This window comes from Bombina bombina, chromosome 2, assembly GCF_027579735.1.
Source record: "Bombina bombina isolate aBomBom1 chromosome 2, aBomBom1.pri, whole genome shotgun sequence".
NCBI classification, from domain to species: domain Eukaryota; kingdom Metazoa; phylum Chordata; class Amphibia; order Anura; family Bombinatoridae; genus Bombina; species Bombina bombina.
Genome location: NC_069500.1, coordinates 112,380,981 through 112,408,468, shown reverse-complemented (window position 1 = coordinate 112,408,468; position 27,488 = coordinate 112,380,981). Strand labels below are relative to the sequence as shown.

The 27,488-nt window shown below is 40.6% G+C and overlaps 1 protein-coding gene across 3 annotated transcripts in view; it reads left to right on the top strand.

Annotated features, from left to right (window-relative positions):
- The window catches only part of RICTOR (RPTOR independent companion of MTOR complex 2), a 611,164-nt gene that overhangs the window by 532,153 nt on the left and 51,523 nt on the right, over window positions 1-27,488 (top strand). The window contains exons 29-31 of one of the 3 annotated variants that reach the window (XM_053701222.1): window positions 10,819-10,996; window positions 22,014-22,095; window positions 22,712-22,933. In XM_053701222.1, the coding sequence (XP_053557197.1) occupies window positions 10,819-10,996; window positions 22,014-22,095; window positions 22,712-22,933 (482 nt within the window). Of the gene's footprint in view, window positions 1-10,797; window positions 10,997-22,013; window positions 22,096-22,711; window positions 22,934-27,488 lie in introns of all 3 variants that reach the window. The other 2 variants (XM_053701221.1, XM_053701220.1) reach the window with 2 other exon arrangements.

Below are 27,488 nucleotides of genomic sequence, written 5' to 3'. Positions count from 1 at the left end.
GAGTGTCTTTTGGTAAGTATGTTTTCCTTTATTAAGACACTCTCAGCTATAGTTTGGCACTTTAAATGTAAAGTTCTTTTTTTTTTTTGTTTTTTTTGGTTTTCAAAGCTTTATTAAGATTCAATGAAAAGAACAGTACATACATCAAAAAGGAAATAAGTTACATAATGTTAGGCTCATCCTCCTACAACAGAGCCATAAAGTCATCAAAGTCCTTGAGTGGAATGGAAGAGGCGGATAGGGCGGATACAGCTCCACTCTCTTGCTCATGCATGCGTTGATGTATAACCAAGGAAAGAAATGTCACAACTGTTCTACAATTTGTAACCTGATTATGTACAGATAATGCAAGTAAGAGAGATAAGAATTCCCGCAACAAGGCAACTCTTAAAGAGAAAAGAAAGTAAGAGGGGGGGGGGGAGAAAAAAAGGGGAGGGAAGATGGGGATTATGTCCCAACCAGCCACAGTAAGGCAAATAAGTACTCGGTATCAGGTAATCAGGGACGTCTCTATGCACTTGCACCTGAGACAGAATACGCCTGTTTCCAGCGGTCGAGCATATATTTGTGAATTTCTGCCCTATCATCTCTCAAGAATCTGTATCTCTCAAGTGATAGGTATCTTTCGACTTGAGTGGTCCACTCCCGGACTGTGGGGGTTTCGACACACTTCCATTTCCTCTGGATGAGGGATTTAGCGCTATTAATGATTATGAGAAACAGCTGCTTTGTTGGTTTATCTCTAAATTTGGGGAGTTCATGATACAATAATAGGTTGGGTGTTCTAGGGATGGGGGATCCGATTATTGTCTCCATTTTATCCAAGACTGAGTGCCAATATCGTTCAATGTACCTACATCCCCACCAGATGTGTATGAGGGTGCCCCTCTCCCCGCAACCGCGCCAGCACTTCCCATCTGTCTGTTTATATATTTTCTGTAACCTGTCAGGCGTAAGGTACCACCTGGACAGGTATTTGTAACTTGATTCCAGCACTCTGGCCGAGACAGAAGCTTTCGCATGGGCCCTGAATATCTTATTCCACTCCTTAGTGGAAGGAGGTGGAACGAGTTCTTTGTTCCACTGCTGCGTGTACCCGGGGAGCGGTGCGTCCCCATGTGAGAGGAGCAGACGGTAAGTTATTGAGCTCATATGCCTAGGTGTGTGTGGTAGTAAGCATAAGGATTCAAGTGTTGTTGGTTGTCTAGTTATCTGACTTGTGCTTTTACTGGTCGATAGAAAGTGTTGGAGCTGTGTATGGAAATACCATGAGAGCCAGTCAGTTCTACTCCTGAGTTTCCTATCTGCGAGAAGTCGTTGGAAGGTCACTTGTGATATCAGTGTTTTGTCAGTCCGTGTCTTTTGTGTGCAAGTGAAGAGCAAGTCTGGATTGTCTAAGAATGGAGTGAGTGGGGATGGATTCGAGGTTATATGAGGGTACTCAATTATAGTACGGTCCCAACTTGCAAAGAATTCCCGAAGGAATGGGTAGCTGTTTATCAGTTTTGGCCTAAATTTATGAGGGACCCATCCCAAGGTTCCCATATTTTGTGTTCCCAGGATTGTTTTACATATTTGGACCCAGGTCTTATCTTTTGAGTCATGACACCACTCCACCTGGTGTTGGAGGGTGATTGCTTTTTTGTATGCAACCAGGTTGGGAACTCCAAGACCTCCTCTGTCCTTGGGTAGATAGAGTTTTTCGTGCAATGCGCGGTCTCACTCCCTTCCATATAAACTCCTCCAACACGCCCTGCAGTTTATTCAGGTAGTGAGTGGGTAGGGGTATCGGGAGGGTCTGGAGAAAATATAATATTCTAGGCAGGATGTTCATTTTAACGATACCTATTCTACCAAGCCAAGAAATCGGCTTGTTTCTCCAAGAAGAGAGATCTCCTGTGACTGTGGTTAGTAGATTTATATAAGTTACTTTGTAAAGTGCGTCAGCAGACGGAGTGAGGTATATCCCCAGATATTTTAGGGAGTGGGTCTGGATACGCAGAGGGCTCAGTAAAGAGAGCTGGCCTAGTTCTTGCTGCGGAAGGTTAATGTTTAAAAGTTCAGATTTAGATTTGTTTAGAAGAAAGTTTGAGAACCCACCATACACCTCAAATTCTCTCACTCTGGAAGTGACGTCAGGGGGTTAGACAGGGAGAGCAAAACGTCATCCGCCTACATGGATAACTTGTGTTCCCGGTCTCCTATACGGATACCGGAGATGTTTTCATTATCTCTAATTCTCTGGGCTAAGACTTCCATGACCAGGGCAAACAGCAGTGGCGACAGGGGGCACCCCTGTCTGGTGCCGTTTGAAATACTAAATGGGTCAGAGAGGATGTTATTTACCCTAACCTGTGCTGAAGGGGCTGCATAAAGGGAGAAAACTCTGAACGAAGGCCAAACCAAACCCCATCTTAGACAGGACCGCCTTCAGAAAATTCCAGCTGATCCTGTCGAAGGCTTTCTCCGCTTCCGTAGACACAAGAACCGCCGGAATTCCCTGGGTTTGCGCGAAATTACTGAGAAGGGTGGCCTTTATGGTATTGTCCCTGGCCTCACGGCCAGGCACAAAACCCACCTGGTCAGGTGAAATCAGTTGAGGTAAAAATTTGTTTAGTCTGTTGGAGAGAATTTTGGCAAATATCTTTATGTCCACGTTGAGAAGAGAAATTGGTCTGAAGTTCTCAGGTTTATTAGGTAGCTTGCCTGGCTTTGGAATGGTAGTAATATGGGCCAGAAGCATGGAAGGGGGAAATCCCTGGGAGGTGTCTATTGAGTTGAACATGCAGGCAAGATGGGGTGACAGTATTGGTTTATAAAGTTTATAATATTTGGCACTAAAGCCGTCAGGGCCAGGGCTCTTTCCTACCGGTAGGTCATCAATTACATTTGATACTTCCTCTGTAGTGATCAGGGCATCAAGCGTCTCCCTATCCGTTTGTGAAAGGGATGGTAAAGTAATGGAGTCCAAGCAGGAACCTAGGTCTGGAGGAGACAGGTCTCCATCTCCCTTCAGGGGGGGATGAGAAGGATTCTGTATATTGTAAAGATCGTGGTAGGGTCTCAGCAATATCTGGACTATTTGTGTGTACGGTGTTAAGCCTGTCTCCTATGGAGTGAATGTGGGTTTTCAGTGATTTTCTCTTGATGGCTCTTGCCAATAATTTCCCAGGTTTGTCCCGGCTGCAACAAGGGGAGATGGGAAAGGACAGCAAAGTATGCGTGGGGTTAGTATCCACACGCCCGGTCAAAAAGAGAAAAAATGAAGATTGTCTGAGCTTTAGGGAACAGATAACATAATCTTAAGTGTAAAGTTCTAAATATAATGTTTGTACTTATATTTGCCATGATTCAGGTTTATCAGTATATTTCCTTTTTGCAGACTGTCAGTTTCATTTTGGGAAATGCGCATATAAATAAAAAAAAATAATAAAAAAAAAATGTCTTACCTGACATTTTTCAAATTGACTTTTTTCTAAATTGCGGGCTGTTAGGCTCGCGGGTGCGCAAAATGCTTTAATTTATTGCGTCATTCTTGGCGCGAGACTTTTGGCGCGAGAATTAAGTTTGTTGATGTATTTTCGTCATTTCCGGCGTCTTCGTTGGCGCAGAGAATTTTCACGTAGTTGCGTCATCTATGACGCTCGTGTTTGTTGCAGACGTTTTTGGCGCCAAAAATTATTTTGTCAGTTGTGGGCGTCATACTTGGCGCCAGACTTTTTGACATTATTTAAGTCTTCATGTATGTTTGCTTCTGGTTTCCAGAGGCTTATTCTGTTTACCTTTTTTCCCATTCCTGAAACTGTCATATAAGGAAATTGATAATTTTGCTTTATATGTTATTTTTTCTCTTACATATTGCAAGATGTCTCAATCTGATCCTGTTTCAGAATCCACTATTAGAATCCTGCTGCCTGATGTCGGTTCTACGAAAGCTAAGTGCATTTGTTGTAAAATTGTGGTAACTGTTCCTCCGGCTGTAGTTTGTGATAATTGTCATGACAAACTTTTACATGCAGAAAATATTTCCTTTAGTAGTAATCCATTACCTGTTGTTATTCTTTCAACATCTAATGCTCAGGATATTACTGTTAATGTGAGAGAATTTGTTTCTAATTCTATTCAGAAGGCTTTGTCTATCATACCACCTTCTAATAAACGTAAAAGGTCTTTTAAAACTTCTCATAAAATTGATGAATTTTTAAGTGACCGACAACATTCTGATTTATCTATCTCTGATGAGGATCTATCTGGTTCAGAAGATTCTGCCTCAGATATTGACACTGACAAAACTTCATATTTATTTAAAATGGAGTATATTCGTTCCTTATTAAAAAAGGTGTTGATTGCATTAGATATGGAGGAGACTAGTCCTCTTGATATTAAAACCAGTAAACGTTTAAATTCGTTTTTTAAACCTCATGTAGTTATTCCAGAGGTTTTTCCAGTTCCTGATGCTATTTCAGATGTAATTTCTAGGGAATGGAATAGATTGGGTACTTCATTTACTCCTTCAAGGTTTAAGAAACTGTATCCTTTGCCGACTGATAGATTGGAGTTTTGGGAAAAGATCCCCAAAGTTGATGGGGCCATCTCTACTCTTGCAAAGCGTACTACTATTCCTACAGCAGATAGTACTTCTTTTAAAGATCCTTTAGATAGGAAGCTTGAATCTTATCTAAGGAAGGCTTATTTATGTTCAGGTCATCTTCTTAGGCCTGCTATTTCTTTGGCTGATGTTGCTGCTGCTTCAACTTTTTGGTTGGAAACTTTAGCGCAACAAGTACCAGATCATAATGTGTATAGCATTGTTAAGCTAATTCAACATGCTAATAATTTCATTTGTGATGCCATTTTTTATATTATTAGAATTGATGTCAGATATATGTCTTTAGCAATTTTAGCTAGAAGAGCTTTATGGCTTAAATCTTGGAATGCTGATATGACTTCTAAATCAACGTTGCTATCTCTTTCCAAGGTAATAAATTATTTGGTTCTCAGTTGGATTCTATTATTTCAACTGTCACTGGGGGGAAGGGAGCTTCCCTAGTCCTATAAGGACTATTCTGCCTTTTGTTCAGCAAGGGCATTATATGTCCACAATAGACTTACAGGATGCATATCTTCATATTCCGATTCATCCAGATTACTATCAGTTCCTGAGATTCTCTTTTCTAGACAAGCATTACCAATTTGTTGCTCTTCCTTTTGGCTTAGCAACAGCTCCAAGGATCTTTTCAAAGGTTCTCGGTGCCCTACTCTCTGTAATCAGAGAGCGGGGTATTGCGGTGTTTCCTTATTTGGACGATATCTTGGTACTTGCTCAGTCTTTATATTCTGCAGAATCTCACACGAATCAACTAGTGTTGTTTCTTCAAAGAAATGGTTGGAGGATCAATTTACCAAAAAGTTCCTTGATTCCTCAGACAAAGGTAACCTTTTTAGGATTCCAAATAGATTCAGTATCCATGACTTTGTCTGTAACAGACAAAAGACGTCTGAAATTGGTTTCAGCTTGTCAGAACCTTCAGTTTCAATCATTCCCTTCAGTAGCTATGTGTATGGAGATTTTAGGTCTCATGACTGCAGCATCGGACGCGATCCCCTTTGCTCGTTTTCACATGAGACCTCTTCAGCTTTGTATGCTGAGCCAATGGTGCAGGGATTATACAAAGATATCACAATTAATATCCTTAAATCCCAATATTCGAGTCGACTATCTCTGACTTGGTGGTTAGATCACCATTGTTTAGTTCAAGGGGCCTCTTTTGTTCGTCCAACCTGTACTGTGATCACAACAGATGCGAGTCTTTCAGGTTGGGGAGCTGTTTGGGGATCTCTGACAGCACAAGGGGTTTGGAAATGTCAAGAGGCGAGATTACCAATCAATATTTTGGAACTCCGTGCGATTCTCAGAGCTCTTCAGTTTTGGCCTCTTCTGAAGAGAGAACCGTTTATCTGTTTTCAGACAGACAATGTCACAACCGTGGCATATGTCAATCATCAAGGTGGGACTCACAGTCCTCAAGCTATGAAAGAAGTATCCCTTATACTTGCATGGGCGGAATCCAGCTCCTGTCTAATTTCTGCGGTCCATATCCAAGGTATAGACAATTGGGAAGCAGATTATCTCAGTCGCCAGACTTTACATCCGGGGGAGTGGTCTCTTCACCCAGATGTATTTTTTCAGATTGTTCAGATGTGGGGGCTTCCAGAAATAGATCTGATGGCTTCTCATCTAAACAGGAAACTTCCCAGGTATCGGTCCAGGGATCCTCAGACGGAAGCAGTGGATGCGTTGACACTTCCTTGGCGTTATCAACCTGCTTATATCTTTCCGCCTCTAGTTCTTCTTCCAAGAGTGAGTCCAGCTAGCTGATTTGTGTCCAACAGACAACTCCAGAATGCAGGGGGTCATCAGGCCCGGTGTACACACCATAAAGGTGTATAGGCAGGATACCAGGATCAGTGATTCGTGCCCTGAGTGTAGCGTAGCTCCAAGATATACTAAACACTCAGAGTTGGTAAAAAATAAAAACAAATTTATTTAAAATTGTAAAATACACAGCTCATATTTGTGCCAGTAAAAACTTGGACAGCATTGTTTCTCTGCTTGTCCAAGTTTTTACTGGCACAAATATGAGTTGTGTATTTTACAATTTTAAATAAATTTGTTTTTATTTTTTACCAACTCTGAGTGTTTAGTATATCTTGGAGCTACGCTACACTCAGGGCACGAATCCCTGATCCTGGTATCCTGCCTATACACCTTTATGGTGTGTACACCGGGCCTGATGACCCCCTACATTCTGGAGCTGTCTGTTGGACACTAATCAGCTAGCTGGACTGCTGTAGAAATCCAGCCTGTCTCTATGGGCATGATTGATTGCCTTTTCTACAAGTGAGTACCCTGTGTTTACCTCTTGTTTGAAGTTATCAAGATTCACCATTGATCTGCACCATTGGCGCCTCTATCTATTGTTTTTCTAACAGATTGCCTTCTCCTGAATGTTGTTAGAAATCTGCCTACCGAACACTTTTTCATCACGTCCATATTCATTTCCTCTGGCGAACTTCTACCAAGCTGAGTATCTGGACTTTCACCTGCATGTTTGTTCTGGTGGTTATACCCCACTCGTGGTAATTAATTTGAGACAGATTGTTCTCACATTTTGCATTGCTCATTTTGCATTTTTTATTTTTATTTTTTTTATTGATATATATCTAATTCTCTTAGGATTTATTCCTTTGTATACATATTAATACTTTGCTGTGTATAATATATAGCGCCTCCTAGAGGATTTCAGGGAACATATGATTAATTGTTTTCGCTGACTTCTTCATTTTTTGTTTTAGAATTCCTAGAATTTTACAGTTTCTTCAGGATGGTTTGGATAAGGGTTTGTCTGCAAGTTCCTTGAAAGGACACATTTCTGCTCGTTCTGTTCCACAGAAAAATTGCTAATCTTCCTGATATTCATTGTTTTGTACAGGCTTTGGTTTGTCCTACTTGGAGTCTTAATTTGGTTTTGAGGGCTTTTACAGGCTCCTCCGTTTGAGCCTATGCATTCTCTGGACATTAAATTACTTTCTTGGAAAGTATTGTTCCTTTTGGTCATCTCTTCTGCTAGAAGAGTTTCTGAATTATCTCCTCTTTCTTGTGAGTCTCCTTTTCTGATTTTTCATCAGGATAAGGCGGTTTTGCGGACTTCATTTAAATTTTTACCTAAAGTTGTGAATTCCAACAACATTAGTAGAGAAATTGTTGTCCCTTCGTTGTGTCCTAATCCTAAAAATTCTCTGGAGAGATCTTTACATTCCTTGGATGTGGTAAGAGCTTTGAAATATTATGTTGAAGCTACTAAAGATTTCAGAAAGACTTCTAGTCAATTTGTTATCTTTTCTGGTTCTAGGAAAGGTCAGAAGGCTTCTGCCATTTGTTTGGCATGTTGGTTAAAGCTTTTGATTCATCATGCTTATTTGGAGTCGGGTAAATCCCTGCCTCAGAGGATTACGGCTCATTCTACTAGGTCAGTTTCTACTTCCTGGGCTTTTAAGAATGAAGCTTCTGTTGATCAGATTTGCAAAGCAGCAACTTGGTCTTCTTTGCATACTTTTACTAAATTCTACCATTTTGATGTTTCCTCTTCTTCAGAAGCAGTTTTTGGTAGAAAAGTACTTCAGGCAGCTGTTTCAGTTTGATTCTTCTGCTTATAATTTCAGTTTTTTTCATTATAAAGATTAAAACTTTTGATTTGGGTTGTGGATTCATTTTTTCAGCGGAATTGGCTGTCTTTATTTTTATCCCTCCCTCTCTAGTGACTCTTGCGTGGAGTTCCACATCTTGGGTATTTGCTATCCCATACATCACTAGCTCATGGACTCTTGCCAATTACATGAAAGAAAACATAATTTATGTAAGAATTTACCTGATAAATTCATTTCTTTCATATTGGCAAGAGTCCATGAGGCCCACCCTTTTTATGGTGGTTATGATTTTTTTGTATAAAGCACAATTATTCCAATTCCTTGTTGATGCTTTTGCTCCTTTCTTATCACCCCACGTCTTGGCTATTCGTTAAACTGAATTGTGGGTGTGGGGTGGGCGGTGTATTTATAGGCATTTTGAGGTTTGGGAAACTTTGCCCCTCCTGGTAGGAATGTATATCCCATACGTCACTAGCTCATGGACTCTTGCCAATATGAAAGAAATTAATTTATCAGGTAAAATTTTTTTTTTTTTTTCTCTCTGCTGAGACCATTCAGGGACAGAGTGTGCAGCCAATGATAACATGGAATATTGCAGTGTTAAATCTGGAGTCTGCACATCCGCTTTCAATAGGTGTTGGAAAGCCCAAAATTTAAATTTCAGGAAATATTTTTCAGGTTTTTTCTGTAATTGATATATATATATATATATATATATATATACACACACATATATATTGAGGGCAAAATTACTGGTTTGTTTGAGTTACTGGCATGTAAAACTGAGGGAAAATTACAGCTCTGTGTGTGTTACTGGCAGGCAAAAAGAGCTAAAGATGCTTGTGTGTTGTACATTGTTGCGATATTAAAGTTGACCAAACATTTACCTACACCTTTGCTCTACTTAGATTTTGTGAACTTAATCATAAATATTTAATTTTTCATGTGAATTATATGGGTATAACAAACCCTGCAACAGTCATCAGTTTGTCATCTTAACAAGATTCTCACAGTCTAGCCTCTCCAGGCTAGTCTGTGACTTAGTTCAGTGAGTGCAAGGGTTAACAAACACTCTTTTGTCTGCACTAGACACAGAAAAATGCTCAAACTCCCCTTTAATGCCACCCACACTAAACTATCTCTGCTGCCCCCTTAGGTAAATCCCAAGGAAAAACACAGACTAACAGATTTAAAATCCCAAAACACAATTTGGCAAAAATCAATCTAAAAAACACTATCTGTGAATATTAAACAAAAATGGGGGTGCCACATATCCTAGTATCGCCAGTAAAAAGTTGAAATAGATAAGAGTATCAGGATGCACTCATGCGGTGTTGCACCTATAGAATATGGTGCAGTTATAGCAGGCTTGAATCTTTGTCACTCAGCAGACTGGCCTCCCATAGTTTACCGACAATGCAGATAGCAGTCCTCTGATAATCCCTCTCCAAGCAAGGGTAAATGGTGAGGTAAAAATATATAGCAGGTTGTAAGATTAAAATTTACATTTATTAAAATGTTAAAATAAGCAACGCGTTTCTCAGCTTAAAAGGCTGTTTCATGATGAATGTTAAAGGGACATTGTACACCTAGATTTTTCTTTGCATACATGTTTTGTAGATGATCCATTTATATAGCCCATCAGGAAGTGTTTTTGTAACAATGTAAAGTTTTGCTGATTTTTAAATAACATTGTGCTGATTTTCAGACTCCTAACCAAGCCCCAAAGTTTTATATGTATACTGATGTTTACAGACTCCTGGTTGTCTAATGGGCCTTTTCAAATGGAAGGGAGGGGTGTCTGCCCTTCCTGCTATCCCAGACACTTTCAGTTTCTGTCCCAACCTAACCTCATCAACCGTGCTAAATTGGGAGCTTATAAGTACGTTTTTTAAAAGGTTTTATACTGGATTTTTAGATCAGTATCTGTGCATATTTTTTTTTTTTAAAGTATTATCTATTACATGCACTTATATCAAAATTGGTGCATACTGTCCCTTTAAAGGGGCAATATAGTGATTAAAATGAGATGCTCTAATTCATTAGATCATGTAATTTTATCGCTAGCTACACTGCAACTCTGTGAGTGATACTTTAAACGTGTATATCCCCCTTTACAAAGATTAAACACAGTTGCAACTCTGCTAGTGATAAAATTACATGCTTTAATTACACCATGGAATTGTATCACTATTATGGCCTTTCAAAATAATGATACTTGATCAAATTTCCAGAGAGATCTTCCTCATAGAAGTTTCCTGTGAGAAATAATTATTATACATTATTTTAAATAATAGAACTTACACATATGGTCACTGGTGTCACTGGCTACTGGTGGAAAAATGTCCCATATTGGCCCCTTATTTGAAATGGTTGGTCTCCGTTGCCATGTTGAAATAGAAAATATTGCCAAGTATGGTATAATAAAAGTAGAAGTCTTCATATGCTGATATATGGACTTGTATTTACAGAAAAGTAAAATAAACAAATTGATGAACATGCCAAAAACGAATATCTTTACATTAGTTTGTCTGTTTTATATCTTTACGTTATTACTTAATCATTGGCTGTTTTACATCTTTACGCTAGAGCTATGGCTGTTTTCTGTAGGTTCATGAAAGCATTAAGTTATGCATCTCTAGACAAAGAAGATTTATTAAGTCCAATAAATCAGACTACACTTCAGCGCTCTTCTTCTGTACGATCCATGGTATCGAATGCAACATACGGCAGTTCTGATGATTACATTGGCCTAGCGCTACCATTGGATATCAATGATATGTTTCATGTAAGTGTATGCAGTAATATCCTTATCCTGTATGCTATTTAAATGTTTTATTATTTAACAGTAAAGGTAATAATCTATTATATAAACTTCCTAAGCATTTCTCCCTGACTGCTTTTTCTTTCCTATGGCATGCAGAGTCCACGACTTCATTCCAATTACTAGTGGGATATTCAACTTCTGGCCAAGGCAAAGAGCACCACAGCAAAGCTGCTAAGCGTAACTTCCCCTACCCATAATCCCCAGTCATTCTCTTTGCCTTTGTCAATGGAGGATGTGCGAAGATGGTGTCTGAAGATATTTAATCCTTTTATGGGTACTTTTCCCTGCAAGCAAGGATTAACGGCTATGCTTTGTCCATGTCAATCTCTTTAGTAAGAGTAATGGTGGCTATTAGCAGTTAGAAAGCGGCAAGGTTAGAGGTGTGAGGGAGTTTTTTCTAAAATAAAAACTTTTTTCCTTTTTTGTATGTTGAGGTGTGTGCTTTATTTTTACCGTACTGGTGTTAAATAATTATCATATTTTATATATTTGATATATTTTAAAATGGATTCAGACCATAGTTCATCCATTACTTTTGACAAATGTTTGCTTTGCCTGGAGGCTCAGTTTGTACCTCCTGTGCAATTTTGTTCCACTTGCTTATCTAAGACCTTAAAATTTAAAGATAAATTACTCCCTTCTGAGCCTTATGTCTCTCAGGATTATGCTGTTCAGGATATGCCTCAGCTTTCTCCTCAAACGTCTCAAGCTATGGTTGTTTCACATGCAGTGCACTGCGGTTCCTCTCAACCTCCTGGGGGGTTTATTTGCCAGGAGATTTTGCTGCGCAGATTACTTCTGCGGTGTCTGCAGCTTTATCTGCTTTTCCTACTTCGGGTAAGCGTAAGAGGAAATCTAAACATTTTTCTACTAGTAAGGTTTCAGACCCTTCTAAGTCTGCTCTGGTCAACCTTTCCCAAATGTCTGATGAGGAGGATACTTCAGTAGCTTCTGAAGGTGAAATCTCAGACATGATGGAGGAAAATTCTTCAGAATCTGAAGAAGTTAATTTCAGATTTAAGCTTGAACATCTCCATTTGCTTCTGAAGGAGGTTCTAGCTACAAATAGAAAAAAGGAGCACCGAGTCCAACAGGGGAATAAAAGTCATTACTTTATTAGAACAGACATGTGTGCAGGGTCCAATGACCCCCGGGGTTAAAACTGAATCAGTAGGTAGGTAGGAAAATGAAAGACTGGCTGACATGTTTCGGCCTCCACGCCGTACTCCAAGTTACGTGGCTTGGAGTATGGCGTGGGAGTACGGTCATTGGACCCTGCACACATGTCTGTTCTAATAAAGTAATGATTTTTATTCCCCTGTTGGACTCGGTGCTCCTTTTTTCTATTTGTAACTATTTTTTGGCCGCAGTGTGAGCACGAGTTGTCACAGGGGTTGCTACATATCTACATCAGTATTCTGCATAAGGGGGATAAGTAGTGGACGAACAGGATCAGTCCGCATACCCGGCAGTGCGAACACACCAGGGAGAGTAGAGCAACTGGAGCGGTGCCTTGTCTTAAAGGGACAGTACTCATGACTGCAGGACAGAGTACATTCTTGCCGTTTCTACAGCAGATTGGAACCAGATGGATGTGAGTACAGCCATAGAGCTGATTTATTTTTGCTGGTTTCATTTTTGAGTACTGTACTTCTGTTTACTTGAGAGACTGTTGTTATTTGAGAGACTGTTTCAAGGAAAGATATTGCTACCCCCTGGCAGAAGGAGGAGCACTGATTATATATATATATATATATATATATATATATATATATATATATATATATATATAGGGCATTGTGCTGTACACGGAGTGAATACAGAATGCAATGGGACACTCCAGAGACACTAACTCATTATTATGAATGTGTACTAAAGCACACTAGATACCCCATATTTTTTGCCGTGGACCCTGGGATTCATTTATAGTTAGTTACATAACACTTTTTCACGAGGTTCTAGCTACTTTAGACGACTCCGAACCTTCGGTTGCTGTCAACCCTAAAAAGTCCACTAAACTTAAAGGGATAGTAAAGTCCAAAGTAAACTTTCATGATTCAGATAGGACATGTAATTTTAAACAACTTTCTAATTTACTTTTATCATCAAATTTGCTTTGTTCTTTTGTTATTCTTAGTTGAAAGCTAAACATAGGTAGGCTCATATGCTAATTTCTAAGCCGTTGAAGGCCGCCTCTGCATTTGACAGTTATTCACCACTAAAGGGCGTTAGTTCATGTGTTTCATATAGATAACACTGTGCTCATGCTTGTGAAGTTATTTAAGAGTCAGCACTACTTGCCTGAAATGCAAGTCTGTCATCTGAGATAAGGAGGCAGTCAGCAGAAGCTCAGATACAAGGTAATTACAGAGGTAAAAAGTATATTTATATTACAGTGTTGGTTATGCAAAACTGGGGAATGGTAAATAAAGGAATTATCTATCTTTTTAAACAATAACATTTTTGGTGTTTACTATCCCTTTAATAGAGTTTATGATTCTCCCTCATCTGTGGATGTTTCTCTTGTTAAGTGTATCCAGTCCACGGATCATCCATTACTTGTGGGATATTCTCCTTCCCAACAGGAAGTTGCAAGAGGATCACCCACAGCAGAGCTGCTATATAGCTCCTCCCCTCACTGCCATATCCAGTCATTCTCTTGCAACTCTCAACAAAGATGGACATAGTAAGAGGAGAGTGGTGTATTATAGTTAGTTTTTTAACTTCAATCAAAAGTTTATTTTTAAATGGTACCGGAGTGTACTGTTTCATCTCAGGCAGCATTAGAAGAAGAATCTGCCTGTGATTTCTATGATCTTAGCAGAAGTAACTAAGATCCTTTGCTGTTCTCACATATTCTGAGGAGTGAGGTAACTTCAGAGGGGGAATAGCGTGCAGGTTTTCCTGTAATAAGGTATGTGCAGTTAACATATTTCTAGGGATGGAATTTGCTAGAAAAATGCTGCTGATACCGGATTAATGTAAGTTAAGCCTTAAATGCAGTGATAGCGACTGGTATCAGGCTTATTAACAGAGATACATACTCTTATAAAAGTGTAATATAAAACGTTTGCTGGCATGTTAATCGTTTTTATATATGTTTGGTGACAAAACTTATTGGGGCCTAGTTTTTTTCCACATGGCTGGCTTGATTTTTGCCTAGTAACAGGCTTTCCACTGTTGCAATATGAGTGGGAAGGGCCTATTTTAGTGCTTTTCTGTGCAGATAAAAATACTGACAGAGACATTCAGCTTCTCTCTGAAGGGCTCAAAAGGCTTCAAAGTCGTGTTTGAGGAGGGTAACAATCACAGTAGACTGTGGCAGTTGTTGTGAATGTGTTTAAAAAACGTTTTTGTCATTTATTATTCTGTTTTTGTTATTAAGGGGTTAATCATCCATTTGCAAGTGGGTGCAATGCTCTGCTGACTTGTTACATACACTGTAAAAATTTTGTTAGTGTAACTGCCTTTTTTCACTGTTATTTCAAATTTTGTCAAAATTTGTTTCTCTTAAAGGCACAGTAACATTTTTTTATATTGCTTGTTAACTTGCTTTAAAGTGTTTTCCAAGCTTGCTAGTCTCATTGCTAGTCTGTACAAACATGTCTGAAACAGAGGATACTTGTTCATTATGTTTAAAAGCCATGGTGGAGCCCCATAGGAGAATGTGTACTAAATGTATTGATTACACCTTAAACAGTAAAGATCAGTCTTTATCTATAAAAGAATTGTCACCAGAGGGGTCTGTCGAGGGGGAAGTTATGCCGACTAACTCTCCCCACGTGTCGGACCCTTCGCCTCCCGCTCAAGGGACGCACGCTAATATGGCGCCAAGTACATCAGGGACGCCCATAGCGATTACTTTGCAGGACATGGCTGCAATCATGAATAATACCCTTTCAGAGGTATTATCCAGATTGCCTGAATTGAGGGGCAAGCGCGATAGCTCTGGGGTTAGACGAGATACAGAGCGCGTAGATGCTGTAAGAGCCATGTCTGATACTGCGTCACAATATGCAGAACCTGAGGACGTAGAGCTTCAGTCTGTGGGTGACGTCTCTGAATCGGGGAGACCTGATTCAGAGATTTCTAATTTTAAATTTAAGCTTGAGAACCTCCGTGTATTGCTTGGGGAGGTATTAGCTGCTCTGAATGACTGTGACACAATTGCAGTGCCAGAGAAATTGTGTAGGCTGGATAAATACTATGCAGTGCCGGTGAGTACTGATGTTTTTCCAATACCTAAAAGGCTTACAGAAATTATTAGTAAGGAGTGGGATAGGCCCGGTGTGCCCTTTTCCCCACCTCCTATATTTAGAAAAATGTTTCCAATAGATGCCACTACACAGGACTTATGGCAGACTGTCCCTAAGGTGGAGGGAGCAGTTTCTACTTTAGCAAAGCGTACCACTATCCCGGTTGAGTACAGTTGTGCTTTTTCAGATCCAATGGATAAAAAATTAGAGGGTTACCTTAAGAAAATGTTTATTCAACAAGGTTTTATTTTACAGCCCCTTGCATGCATTGTGCCTGTCACTGCTGCGGCGGCATTCTGGTTTGAGGCCCTGGAAGAGGCCATCCATACAGCTCCATTGACTGAAATTGTTGACAAGCTTAGAACTATTAAGCTAGCTAACTCATTTGTTTCTGATGCCATTGTTCATTTGACTAAACTAACGGCTAAGAATTCTGAATTCGCCATCCAGGCGCGTAGGGCGCTATGGCTCAAATCCTGGTCAGCTGATGTGACTTCAAAGTCTAAATTACTCAACATTCCTTTCAAGGGGCAGACCTTATTCGGGCCTGGTTTGAAAGAAATTATTGCTGACATTACTGGAGGTAAGGGTCATACCCTTCCTCAGGACAGGGCCAAATCAAAGGCCAAACAGTCTAATTTTCGTGCCTTTCGAAATTTCAAGGCAGGTGCAGCATCAACTTCCTCTGCTTCAAAACAAGAGAGACCTCTTGCTCAATCCAAACAGGCCTGGAAACCTAACCAGTCCTGGAACAAGGGCAAGCAGGCCAGAAAGCCTGCTGCTGCCTCTAAGACAGCATGAAGGAGCGGCCCCCTATCCGACAACGGATCTAGTAGGGGGCAGACTCTCTCTCTTCGCCCAGGTGTGGGCAAGAGATGTTCAGGATCCCTGGGCGTTGGAGATCATATCTCAGGGATATCTTCTGGACTTCAAAGCTTCTCCTCCACAAGGGAGATTTCACCTTTCAAGATTATCTGCAAACCAGATAAAGAAAGAGGCATTCCTAAGCTGCGTACAAGATCTCCTTGTAATGGGAGTGATCCATCCAGTTCCGCGGACGGAACAAGGACAGGGGTTTTATTCAAATCTGTTTGTGGTTCCCAAAAAAGAGGGAACCTTCAGACCAATTTTGGATTTAAAGATCCTAAACAAATTCCTCAGAGTTCCGTCATTCAAGATGGAAACTATTCGAACCATTTTACCCATGATCCAAGAGGGTCAGTACATGACCACAGTGGACTTAAAGGATGCCTACCTTCACATTCCGATTCACAAGAATCATCATCAGTTCTTGAGGTTTGCCTTTCTAGACAGGCATTACCAATTTGTAGCTCTTCCATTCGGGTTGGCTACAGCCCCAAGAATTTTTACAAAGGTTCTGGGCTCACTTCTGGCGGTCCTGAGACCGCGAGGCATAGCGGGGGCTCCTTACCTGGACGATATCCTGATACAGGCGTCAAGCTTTCAAATTGCCAAATCTCATACAGAGATAGTTCTGGCATTCCTGAGGTCGCATGGGTGGAAAGTGAACGAAGAAAAGAGTTCTCTATCTCCTCTCACGAGGGTTTCCTTCCTAGGGACTCTAATAGATTCTGTAGAAATGAAAATTTACCTGACGGAGTCCAGGTTATCAAAACTTCTAAATGCTTGCCGTGTTCTTCACTCCATTCCGCGCCCCACGGTGGCTCAGTGCATGGAAGTAATCGGCTTAATGGTAGCGGCGATGGACATAGTGCCATTCGCGCGCCTGCATCTCAGACCGCTGCAATTATGCATGCTCAGTCAGTGCAAAGGGGATTACACAGATTTTTCCCCTCTACTAAATCTGGATCAGGAAACCAGAGATTCTCTTCTCTGGTGGTTATCTCGGGCCCATCTGTCCAAGGGTATGACCTTTCGCCGACCAGATTGGACAATTGTAACAACAGATGCCAGCCTTCTAGGTTGGGGTGCAGTCTGGAACTCCCTGAAGGCTCAGGGTTCATGGACTCAGGAGGAGAAACTCCTCCCAATAAATATTCTGGAGTTAAGAGCAATATTCAATGCTCTTCTGGCTTGGCCTCAGCTAGCAACACTGAGGTTCATCAGATTTCAGTTGGACAACATCACGACTGTGGCTTATATCAACCATCAAGGGGGAACCAGGAGTTCCCTAGCGATGTCAGAAGTCTCCAAGATAATTAGCTGGACAGAGACTCACTCTTGCCACCTGTCAGCGATCCATATCCCAGGTGTAGAGAACTGGGAGGCATCCGGGGGAATGGGAACTCCATCCGGAGGTGTTTGCTCAATTGGTTCTCCGTTGGGGCAAACCAGAATTGGATCTCATGGCGTTTCGCCAGAACGCCAAGCTTCCTTGTTACGGATCCAGGTCCAGGGACCCAGAAGCGGCACTGATAGATGCTCTAGCAGCGCCTTGGTTCTTCAACCTGGCTTATGTGTTTCCACTGTTTCCTCTGCTCCCTCGTCTGATTGCCAAAATCAAACAGGAAAGAGCATCGGTGATATTGATAGCGCCTGCGTGGCCACGCAGGACCTGGTATGCAGACCTAGTGGACATGTCATCCTTTCCACCATGGACTCTGCCTCTGAGACAAGACCTTCTAATACAAGGTCCTTTCAGTCATCCGAATCTACTTTCTCTGAGACTGACTGCATGGAGAGTGAACGCTTGATCCTATCAAAGCGTGGCTTCTCCGAGTCAGTAATTGATACCTTAATACAGGCACGAAAGCCTGTCACCAGGAAAATTTACCACAAGATATGGCGTAAATATCTTCATTGGTGTGAATCCAAGAATTACTCATGGAGTAGGGTTAGGATTCCTAGGATATTGTCCTTCCTCCAAGAGGGTTTGGACAAAGGATTATCAGCTAGTTCTTTAAAGGGACAGTTTCTGCTCTGTCTATTCTTTTACACAAGCGTCTGGCAGAAGTTCCAGACGTTCAGGCATTTTGTCAGGCTTTAGTTAGAATTAAGCCTGTGTTTAAACCTGTTGCTCCTCCATGGAGCTTAAACTTGGTTCTTAAAGTTCTTCAAGGGGTTCCGTTTGAACCCCTTCATTCTATTGATATCAAACTTCTTTCATGGAAAGTTCTTTTTCTGATGGCTATTTCCTCGGCTCGAAGAGTCTCGGAGTTATCTGCCTTACATTGTGATTCTCCTTATCTGATCTTTCATTCAGATAAAGTTGTTCTGCGTACAAAACCTGGGTTTTTACCTAAGGTGGTTTCTAACAAGAATATCAATCAAGAGATTGTTGTTCCATCATTATGTCCTAATCCTTCTTCAAAGAAGGATCGTCTTTTGCATAATCTAGACGTAGTCCGTGCCTTGAAGTTTTACTTACAGGCTACTAAAGATTTTCACCAAACATCTAACCTGTTTGTTGTTTACTCTGGACAGAGGAGAGGTCAGAAGGCCTCGGCAACCTCTCTTTCTTTTTGGCTTCGGAGTATAATCCATTTAGCTTATGAGACTGCTGGACAGCAGCCTCCTGAAAGGATTACAGCTCGTTCTACTAGAGCTGTGGCTTCCACCTGGGCCTTTAAAAATGAGGCCTCTGTTGAACAGATTTGCAAGGCTGCAACTTGGTCTTCCCTTCATACTTTTTCCAAATTTTACAAATTTGATACTTTTGCTTCTTCTGAGGCTGTTTTTGGGAGAAACGTTCTACAGGCAGTGGTTCCTTCCGTTTAAGTTCCTGCCTTGTCCCTCCCATCATCCGTGTACTTTAGCTTTGGTATTGGTATCCCACAAGTAATGGATGATCCGTGAACTGGATACATAATTTATGCTTACCTGATAAATGTATTTCTCTTGTAGGGTATCCAGTCCACGGCCCGCCCTGTCCTTTTCAGGCAGGTCTAAATTTTAATTAAACTACAGTCACCTCTCGGCTTGTTTCGGTCGAATGACTGGATATGGCAGTGAGGGGAGGAGCTATATAGCAGTGCTGTGGGGGATCCTCTTGCAACTTCCTGTTGGGAAGGAGAATATCCCACAAGTAATGGATGATCCGTGGACTGGATACACTACAAGAGAAATAAATTTATCAGGTAAGCATAAATTATGTTTTTTCCTGTTCCAGACAAGATGTCTTAAATTATAGCTCAGGAATGGGATAAGCCCAGGGGTTCCTTTTTCTTCTTCCCCTGTTTTAAAAAGATGTTTCCTGTTGCGGATTCCATTCGTGACTCTTTGCGCACTGTGCCTAAAGTAGAAGGAGCTATCTCTACTCTAGCCAAAAGAACTACCATTCCTATAGAGTATAGTTGTGCTTTTAAGTATCCTATGGATAAGAAGCTTACTTAAAGAAGATGTACATATTTTTTTCAGGATGGTCTGGAGAAAGGGTTGTCAGTCAGTACTCTGAAGGGTCAGATATCTGCACTGTCTATTCTTTTGCAAAAACGCCTGGCTGATGTGCCAGGTGTTCATGCTTTTGATCAGGCCCTGGTCAGAATCAGGCCTGTGTTTTAACCTGTTGCTCCTCCTTGGAGTTTTAACTTTGTTCTTAAAGTTTTGCAGCAGGCTCTGTTTGAGCCGAGGCATTCTGTTGATATTAAATTGTTTTCTTGGAAGGTTTGGTTTCTTCTTGCTATTTCTTCTGCTCGCAGAGTGTCTGAGCTTTCAGCTCTGCAGTGTGATTCCCTGTACCTTATTTTTTATGCAGATAAGGCGGTCCTTCGCACTAAGTTGGGTTTTCTCCCTACAGTTGTGTCCGATCGAAACATTAATCAGGAAATTGTTGTCCATTCTTTTTGTCCGAATCCTCCTCAGAAAGAACGTTTGCTGCATAACCTGGATGTTGTGCTTGCTCTAAAATTTTACCTCCAAGCAACTAAAGATTTTCGGCAATGTTCTGCCCTCTTTGTGGTTTTCTCTGGCAAGCGTAAAGGTCAGAACGCCACTTCTACTTCCCTTTCCTTCTGGCTAAGAAGAATTATTAGTTTAGCTTATGAGACAGCTGGACAGCAACCTTCTGAGAGAATAACGGCTCATTTCACTAGGGCTGTGTCCTCATCCTGGACTTTCAAAAATTAAGCTTCTGTGGAACAGATTTGCAAGGCGGCAACATGGTCCTCTTTGTATACTTTTTCCAAATTCTACAAATTTGATACTTTTACCTCGGCTGAGGCCTCTTTTGGGAGAAAGGTTCTTCAAGCGGTGGTGCCTTCTGTTTAGGTCTGCCTGTCTTGTTCTCCCTCCCTTTTCATTCTGTGTCCTCTAGCTTGGGTATTGGTTTCCACTAGTAATTGGAATGAAGTCGTGGACTCTCCATGCCATAGGAAAGAAAACAAAATGTATGCTTACATGATAAATTTCTTTCTTTCCAGGCATGGAGAGTCCACGACCCCACCCTCTTTTTCATATAATTCGGCAGTTTTTTTGAGTAAACCTCAGTCACCTCTATACCTTTGTGTTTCTTCTTTTTCCATTTTCCTTCGGCTGAATGACTAGAGATTATGGGTAGGGGAAGTTACGCTTAGCGGCTTTGCTGGGGTGCTCTTTGCCACCTCCTGCTGGCCAGGAGTTGAATATCCCACCAATAATTGGAATGAAGTCGTGGACTCTCCATGCCTTGAAAAATAGTTTATGTAATGCGACTCCTTTTTTTTCTTTATTTGTTTCAGGATAGTTTGGCTATAGCTAAATCTCTTAAAGGGCCAACATAGTAAAAAAAAAATGACATGCTCTAATTTGTTAAAACATGTAATTGTAAGACTATCAACACTACACTACCTTTTAACCCCCACAAAGGGATTAAAAACATAGTAGAAGTTTCACTGGTACAGTGCTGGTTTAGAGCGAAAAACGCTGGACCAGCAGTTCTCTACGGGTCCCAAGAGCCACTTATATGTGTTTAACTCATTTGCGGGGGGGTTAGTAGTGTAGAGTTAATAGTCTTAAAATTACATGCTAGGATTTTTTTTTAGCCTATTATGGCCCTTTAAGGTTCAGGATTCTACTTTCTCTTAGTTTACTTGTACATACAGTTACACCCACATTTTGCTTACTTTTTCATTTACTAGAAAAGCTGAGGCTGGCTTTTCTTCAGTCTGTGCGACTCATGGTTTGATCTTGCTTAGTAAGTTCTTATACATTTTTTGTTTTTGACTCATGCAAATGATTTCCTGTTTTACTTTATTCCTGGATACCTTTCCTTTGCTCCTTATTACATGTTAGGATGTCCACACAAAAAAAGTTTACTCTAGTAATCCTTCCAGACGCTTATTGTGTGATGTTACCTCGGCCATGCCTCACTCTCAGCATCCTGATTGTCTTGCTGCCTCCTCTGTGGTCTTTCTGCAATTTCAGCAGAGTCTTCAAAGCCAACACTATCTACTGTGCATGAGAGCAAAGGCGAAAATAATAATATAAATTAAATTTGCCATTTGCAGTTGCCACGGTGACCTGGAGCCCTGTGTTTGTTGTGAGCTGCTTTAGTGTATGGATAAAATACCTCACATTTACAATATTATTATTCAAAAAAATATAAATCTTAAACTGTTCTAAGCTAAAAATAAATTATGCATATATTGTCAACAGTTTACTATATAGGGATGTGATACATTTCAGCAAAAAATATTAGTGACGTGCCCTTTTATACAACTTTAAAATATAGTGCAGTAAAAAAGCATTAACTTTCTGTTAAATATATTTTAATATGCTGTTGAGTTCATAAGTATTAACTAGCTTCTTTGAATAACATTTTCCAGGTGAAGGATACTCCATATTTCCAGGTGACTATGCCTCCAAGTGAAGAGCGGGCCTCGAAAATTGTTGCTTCTGAACTAGGAGGTAGAGTAATAATGCATTTTGCCAAAAGAAATTAAAATCCTCAATATTTATTCAGCCTATCAAATTTATTTTTATTCTGTTCTATCAAATTATATTGCTTTTGGAGAGTTAAAGGGCCATTATAGTGACACACAATTAAAATACTGCTCGAGAGCTGCAGAGAACTGCTGGACCTGAGTGCAAACTGTTGCTGAGCCAATTGGCTGCAGTAGTCGCACAACACAGCTGTAAAACTAAGACTTGCCAACTGGGTCATCTGCAATTTCCACTCTAGACCTGCAGTTCTCTGTGGCTTCCAAGCAGTACTTTACCTATGCGTTTAACCTCTTTGCTAGATTAAGCACACAGATTTGCAAGGTAGATATTGATATAATTACATGCTCTGATGAATGAGCAGGTAATTTTTTCACTAAAATGGCTTTTCAGGAAGGATTTCAAATGGTTCTTTTTACTATTTGTTAAAAAGACATTAAAAAATGTTGTGCCTAATGTTGTCATACTCTACTACTCTCAAGGATCCTGATTAGCCAGATTTATCATCATTACTTTTATTTTAGTAAGCTGATAAGAGGATTTTGAATTTATAACAGATAATCAATTTGATTTTCTCACTAAGGTACTATAGGATCTGGAGTTAAAAGCCCCTTCCAGACATTACGGCAGCAGTTCAGCATCACAGAAATAATGAACTCAAGCCGTTCAGATGCCTCACAATTTCTGGAAAACACAGAAGACACCGGTCTGCAGGAGCACACAGATACTAACTGCCTTTATTGTGTTGGTATCCAGTTAATGGACTACAACCATAGTAATCAGTTTAATGAGTATGGTCGTTTAGGTAAGTTTTTTTAGAAACACTTTGAAAGAGTTAATTTTTTTTTCTTGCTGTTATGTACAGTTTACTTGCATGTAACAAAATAACTGATTCTATTCAAATGTTAGATTTCTTCCATCTGACTAAATATAAGGTCTCTTCTGTTTATGAAAAGGTTAATAGATTTAAAGCTATGTACTAATGTAAACTATTAAAAAATCAAACAGAAAATAGTTTGATGGCATACTTGAAATTTCTAGCTTAACAAGTGTATGCTTGTCCCCGTTCTTAACACTACTGTTCAAGTCCAGACGACATTTTTCACTCCATTTAGGTATTGTTCTTAAGACATAAGAGTGAAATACTTATTTTTTTTTTTCTTTCATCATTTCTGTATACTAGTTGTAATAATGATGTGCTTTTAATTATTTTTTTTTATCTAGCTGTGCCCTACCCAATGCTCCGGCCGCCCACTTCAAAAATATTTTTTTGGGTGGGCTAATGGTTTGTCTCTAATCGGTGCTCTAGCCATATGGCACTTTTGTTGTAGCCAGAGCACTGATTGGCAAAAAGTTCAAACCGTTAGCTCATGTTTTTTTTTATTATTTTTTAAATTGGCGCCATAGCACAGGGTATTAGAATGCTATGGCTAGATTAAAAAGCACGTTACAGTGCATCTTTATTACAACTGATTATTAAATGCCATCTAAAATATTGTTTCCATTCCGAATCTAAATTATAAAAGGCAGAAAGTTTACCATCATTTCAAATAAACAACAACATTAAAAATTCAAATAAACAACATGTCTGGTATGGGGGTGGTTCCTTGCTTTTTGAACATTTGTTAATTATGTTTGCATTTTCCCATTTATTATATCACATGGAGAGGCAGACTATGTGTGTCTCATAGTGTTAACAAACACGCGTGTCATGTGTTCACAAACAAGTTCTCTATACAAAGTATATTCAGTAGAGATTTGTGTTTAATCTATAGATTTCACATTATTTGTTAATAAGCTCTCCATATTCTTAAACGTCTTAGCCCCTATTTCTCTTGTTAAGTGTGTTCAGTCCACGGGTCATCCATTACTTATGGGATATATTCTCCTTCCCAACAGGAAGTTGCAAGAGGATCACCCAAGCAGAGCTGCTATATAGCTCCTCCCCTCACATGTCATACCCAGTCATTCTCTTGCAACCCTCAACAAAGAAGGAGGTCGCGAGAGGAGCTGGAGTTTTTACTTAACTATTCTTCAATCAAAAGTTTGTTATTTTAAATGGCACCGGAGTGTGCTGTTTTTCTATTTCAGGCAGTATTTGGAAGAAGAAACTGCCTGCGTTTTTTATCTATGATCTTAGCAGGCGTAACTAAGATCCACTGGCTGTTCTCGACATTCTGAGGAGTGGGGTAACTTCAGAAACTGGGAATAGCATGCGGGGTCCTCCGCAAATGAGGTATGTGCAGTACTTTATTTTCTGGGAATGGAATTGACTAAGAAAATACTGCTGTTACCATATGATATAAGTACAGCCTTAAATGCAGTAGTAGCAACTGGTATCGGGCTGATAAATGTATGCGCAGTCGAGTTATATTCTAGGGACTAGAATTTGACTGAGAAAATACTGTTAACACTGAAATAATACTTAAGCCTTCTCTGCAGTGGTAGCGACTGGTAGCAGGCTTAGTGATAGCTTTGCATGACATTGAAAAATGTTGTTTTTTAATAAAACGTTTACTGGCATGTTATTCGTTTTTGTGAGGTACTTTGGTGATAAATCGCTTTGGGCATGATTTTTTTCCACATGGCTGACATACTTTTCTGCATGGAAACCGTTATATCAGAGCTCCCACTGTTGTGATTGGAGTGGGAGGGCCCTTGTTTTAGCACCTTGTTGTGCAGTTAAAGTTATTGCACAGTCTTTCTGCTTCTTCCTCCTTGATCCAGGACGTCTCTAGAGAGCTCAGGGGTCTGCAAATTTCATTTGTGAGGGAGGTAATCAGTCACAGCAGATCTGTGACAGTGTGCTGACTGTGATTAATAACGTTAAATCTTAATTGATATCTGTTTTATCCGTTTTGGGTATTGAGGGGTTAATCATCCTTTTGCTAATGGGTGCAATCCTCTGCTAATAATACACTTCTTGTTAAGAATTGTTTAATTATATCTGTATTTGTGAAGCGCTGCAGCGTTTTTTTTATATTGCTTGTAAACTTATTGAAAGTGTTTTCCAAGCTTGTTAGTTTCATTGCTGAGTCTGTTTTAAACATGTCTGATTCAGAGGAAACTGTTTGTTAATCATGTTCAAAAGCCAATGTGGAGCCCAATAGAACGATGTGTACCAATTGTATTGATATTGCTTTGAATAAAAGTCAATCTGTACCGATAAAGAAGCTATCTCCAGACAACGAGGGGGAAGTTATGCCGCCTAACTCTCCTCACGTGTCAGTACCTGCGTCTCCCGCTCGGGAGATGCGTAGGATTGAGACACCTAGTACATCTAGGCCCTTACAAATCACTTTACATGATATGGCTAATGTTATGAAAGAAGTATTATATAATATGCCCGAATTAAGGGGCAAACGCGATAGCTCTGGGTTAAGGACAGAGCGCGCTGATGACACGAGAGCCATGTCTGATACTGCGTCACAAGTTGCAGAACATGAGGACGGTGAACTTCATTCTGTCGGTGACGGTTCTGATCCGGGGAGACCGGATTCAGAAATTTCAAATTTTAAATTTAAGCTTGAGAACCTCTGTGTGTTACTAGGGGAGGTATTAGCGGCTCTGAATGATTGCGACACGGTGGCAATTCCAGAGAAATTGTGTAGGTTGGATAGATACTATGCGGTACCGGTGTGTACTGACGTTTTTCCTATACCAAAAAGACTTACAGAAATTATAAGTAAGGAGTGGGATAGACCCGGTGTGCCTTTTTCCCCTCCCCCGATATTTAGAAAAATGTTCCCTATAGACGCCACCACACGAGACTTATGGCAGACGGTCCCTAAGGTGGAGGGAGCAGTTTCTACGTTAGCCAAGCGTACCACTATCCCGGTGGAGGATAGCTGTGCTTTCTCAGATCCAATGGATAAAAAATTAGAGGGTTATCTTAAGAAAATGTTTGTTCAACAGGGTTTTATATTGCAGCCTCTTGCATGCATTGCGCCTGTCACGGCTGCAGCGGCATTCTGGTTTGAGTCTCTGGAAGAGGCGATTCGCACAGAGCCGTTAGATGAGGCCTTGAGCAAAGTTAGAACCCTTAAGCAAGCTAATGCGTTTGTTTCAGATGCCGTAGTACATCTAACCAAACTTACGTCTAAAAATTCCGGATTCGCCATACAGGCGCGCAGAGCGCTTTGGCTTAAATCCTGGTCAGCGGATGTAACCTCCAAGTCTAAACTACTTAACATTCCTTTCAAAGGGCAGACCTTATTCGGGCCCGGCTTGAAGGAAATTATTGCTGACATTACGGGAGGTAAGGGCCACGCCCTTCCTCAGGACAGGGCCAAACCAAAGGCCAAACAGTCTAATTTTCGTGCCTTTCGTAACTTCAAGGCAGGAGCAGCATCGACTTCCTCCGCTCCAAAACAGGAAGGAACTACTGCTCGTTACAGACAAGGTTGGAAAGGCAACCAGTCATGGAACAAGGGCAAGCAGGCCAGAAAGCCTACTCCCGCCCCTAAGACAGCATGAAGTCAGGGCCCCCTATCCAGAGACGGATTTAGTGGGGGGCAGACTTTCTCTCTTTGCCCAGGCTTGGGCAAGAGATGTGCAGGATCCCTGGACGTTAAAGATTATATCTCAGGGATACCTTCTGGACTTCAAAACCTCTCCTCCACAAGGGAGGTTCCATCTTTCGAGGTTATCGACAAACCTAGTAAAGAGAGAGGCATTTCTACAATGTGTACAAGACCTCTTAATCATGGGGGTGATCCACTCAGTTCCGCAATCGGAACAGGGACAAGGATTTTACTCAAATCTATTTGTGGTTCCCAAAAAAGAGGGAACCTTCAGACCAATCTTGGACTTAAAGATCTTAAACAAATTCCTAAGGGTACCATCGTTCAAGATGGAAACCATTCGAACCATCCTACCCATGATCCAAGAGGGTCAATATATGACCACGGTGGACTTAAAGGATGCTTACCTTCATATACCGATTCACAAAGATCATTATCGGTACCTGAGGTTTGCCTTTCTAGACAGGCATTACCAGTTTGTGGCTCTTCCCTTCGGGTTAGCCACGGCCCCGAGAATTTTTACGAAGGTTCTGGGCTCACTTCTGGCGGTACTAAGACCACGAGGCATAGCGGTGGCTCCGTACCTAGACGACATTCTGATACAAGCGTCAAGTTTTCAGAATGCAAAGTCTCATACAGAGATAGTTCTAGCATTTCTGAGGTCGCATGGGTGGAAAGTGAACGTGGAAAAGAGTTCTCTGTTACCACTCACAAGGGTTCCATTTCTAGGGACTCTTATAGATTCTGTAGAGATGAAGATTTACCTGACGGAGTCCAGGTTATCAAAGATTCTCAATGCTTGCCGTGTCCTTCATTCCGTTCCAAGCCCATCAGTAG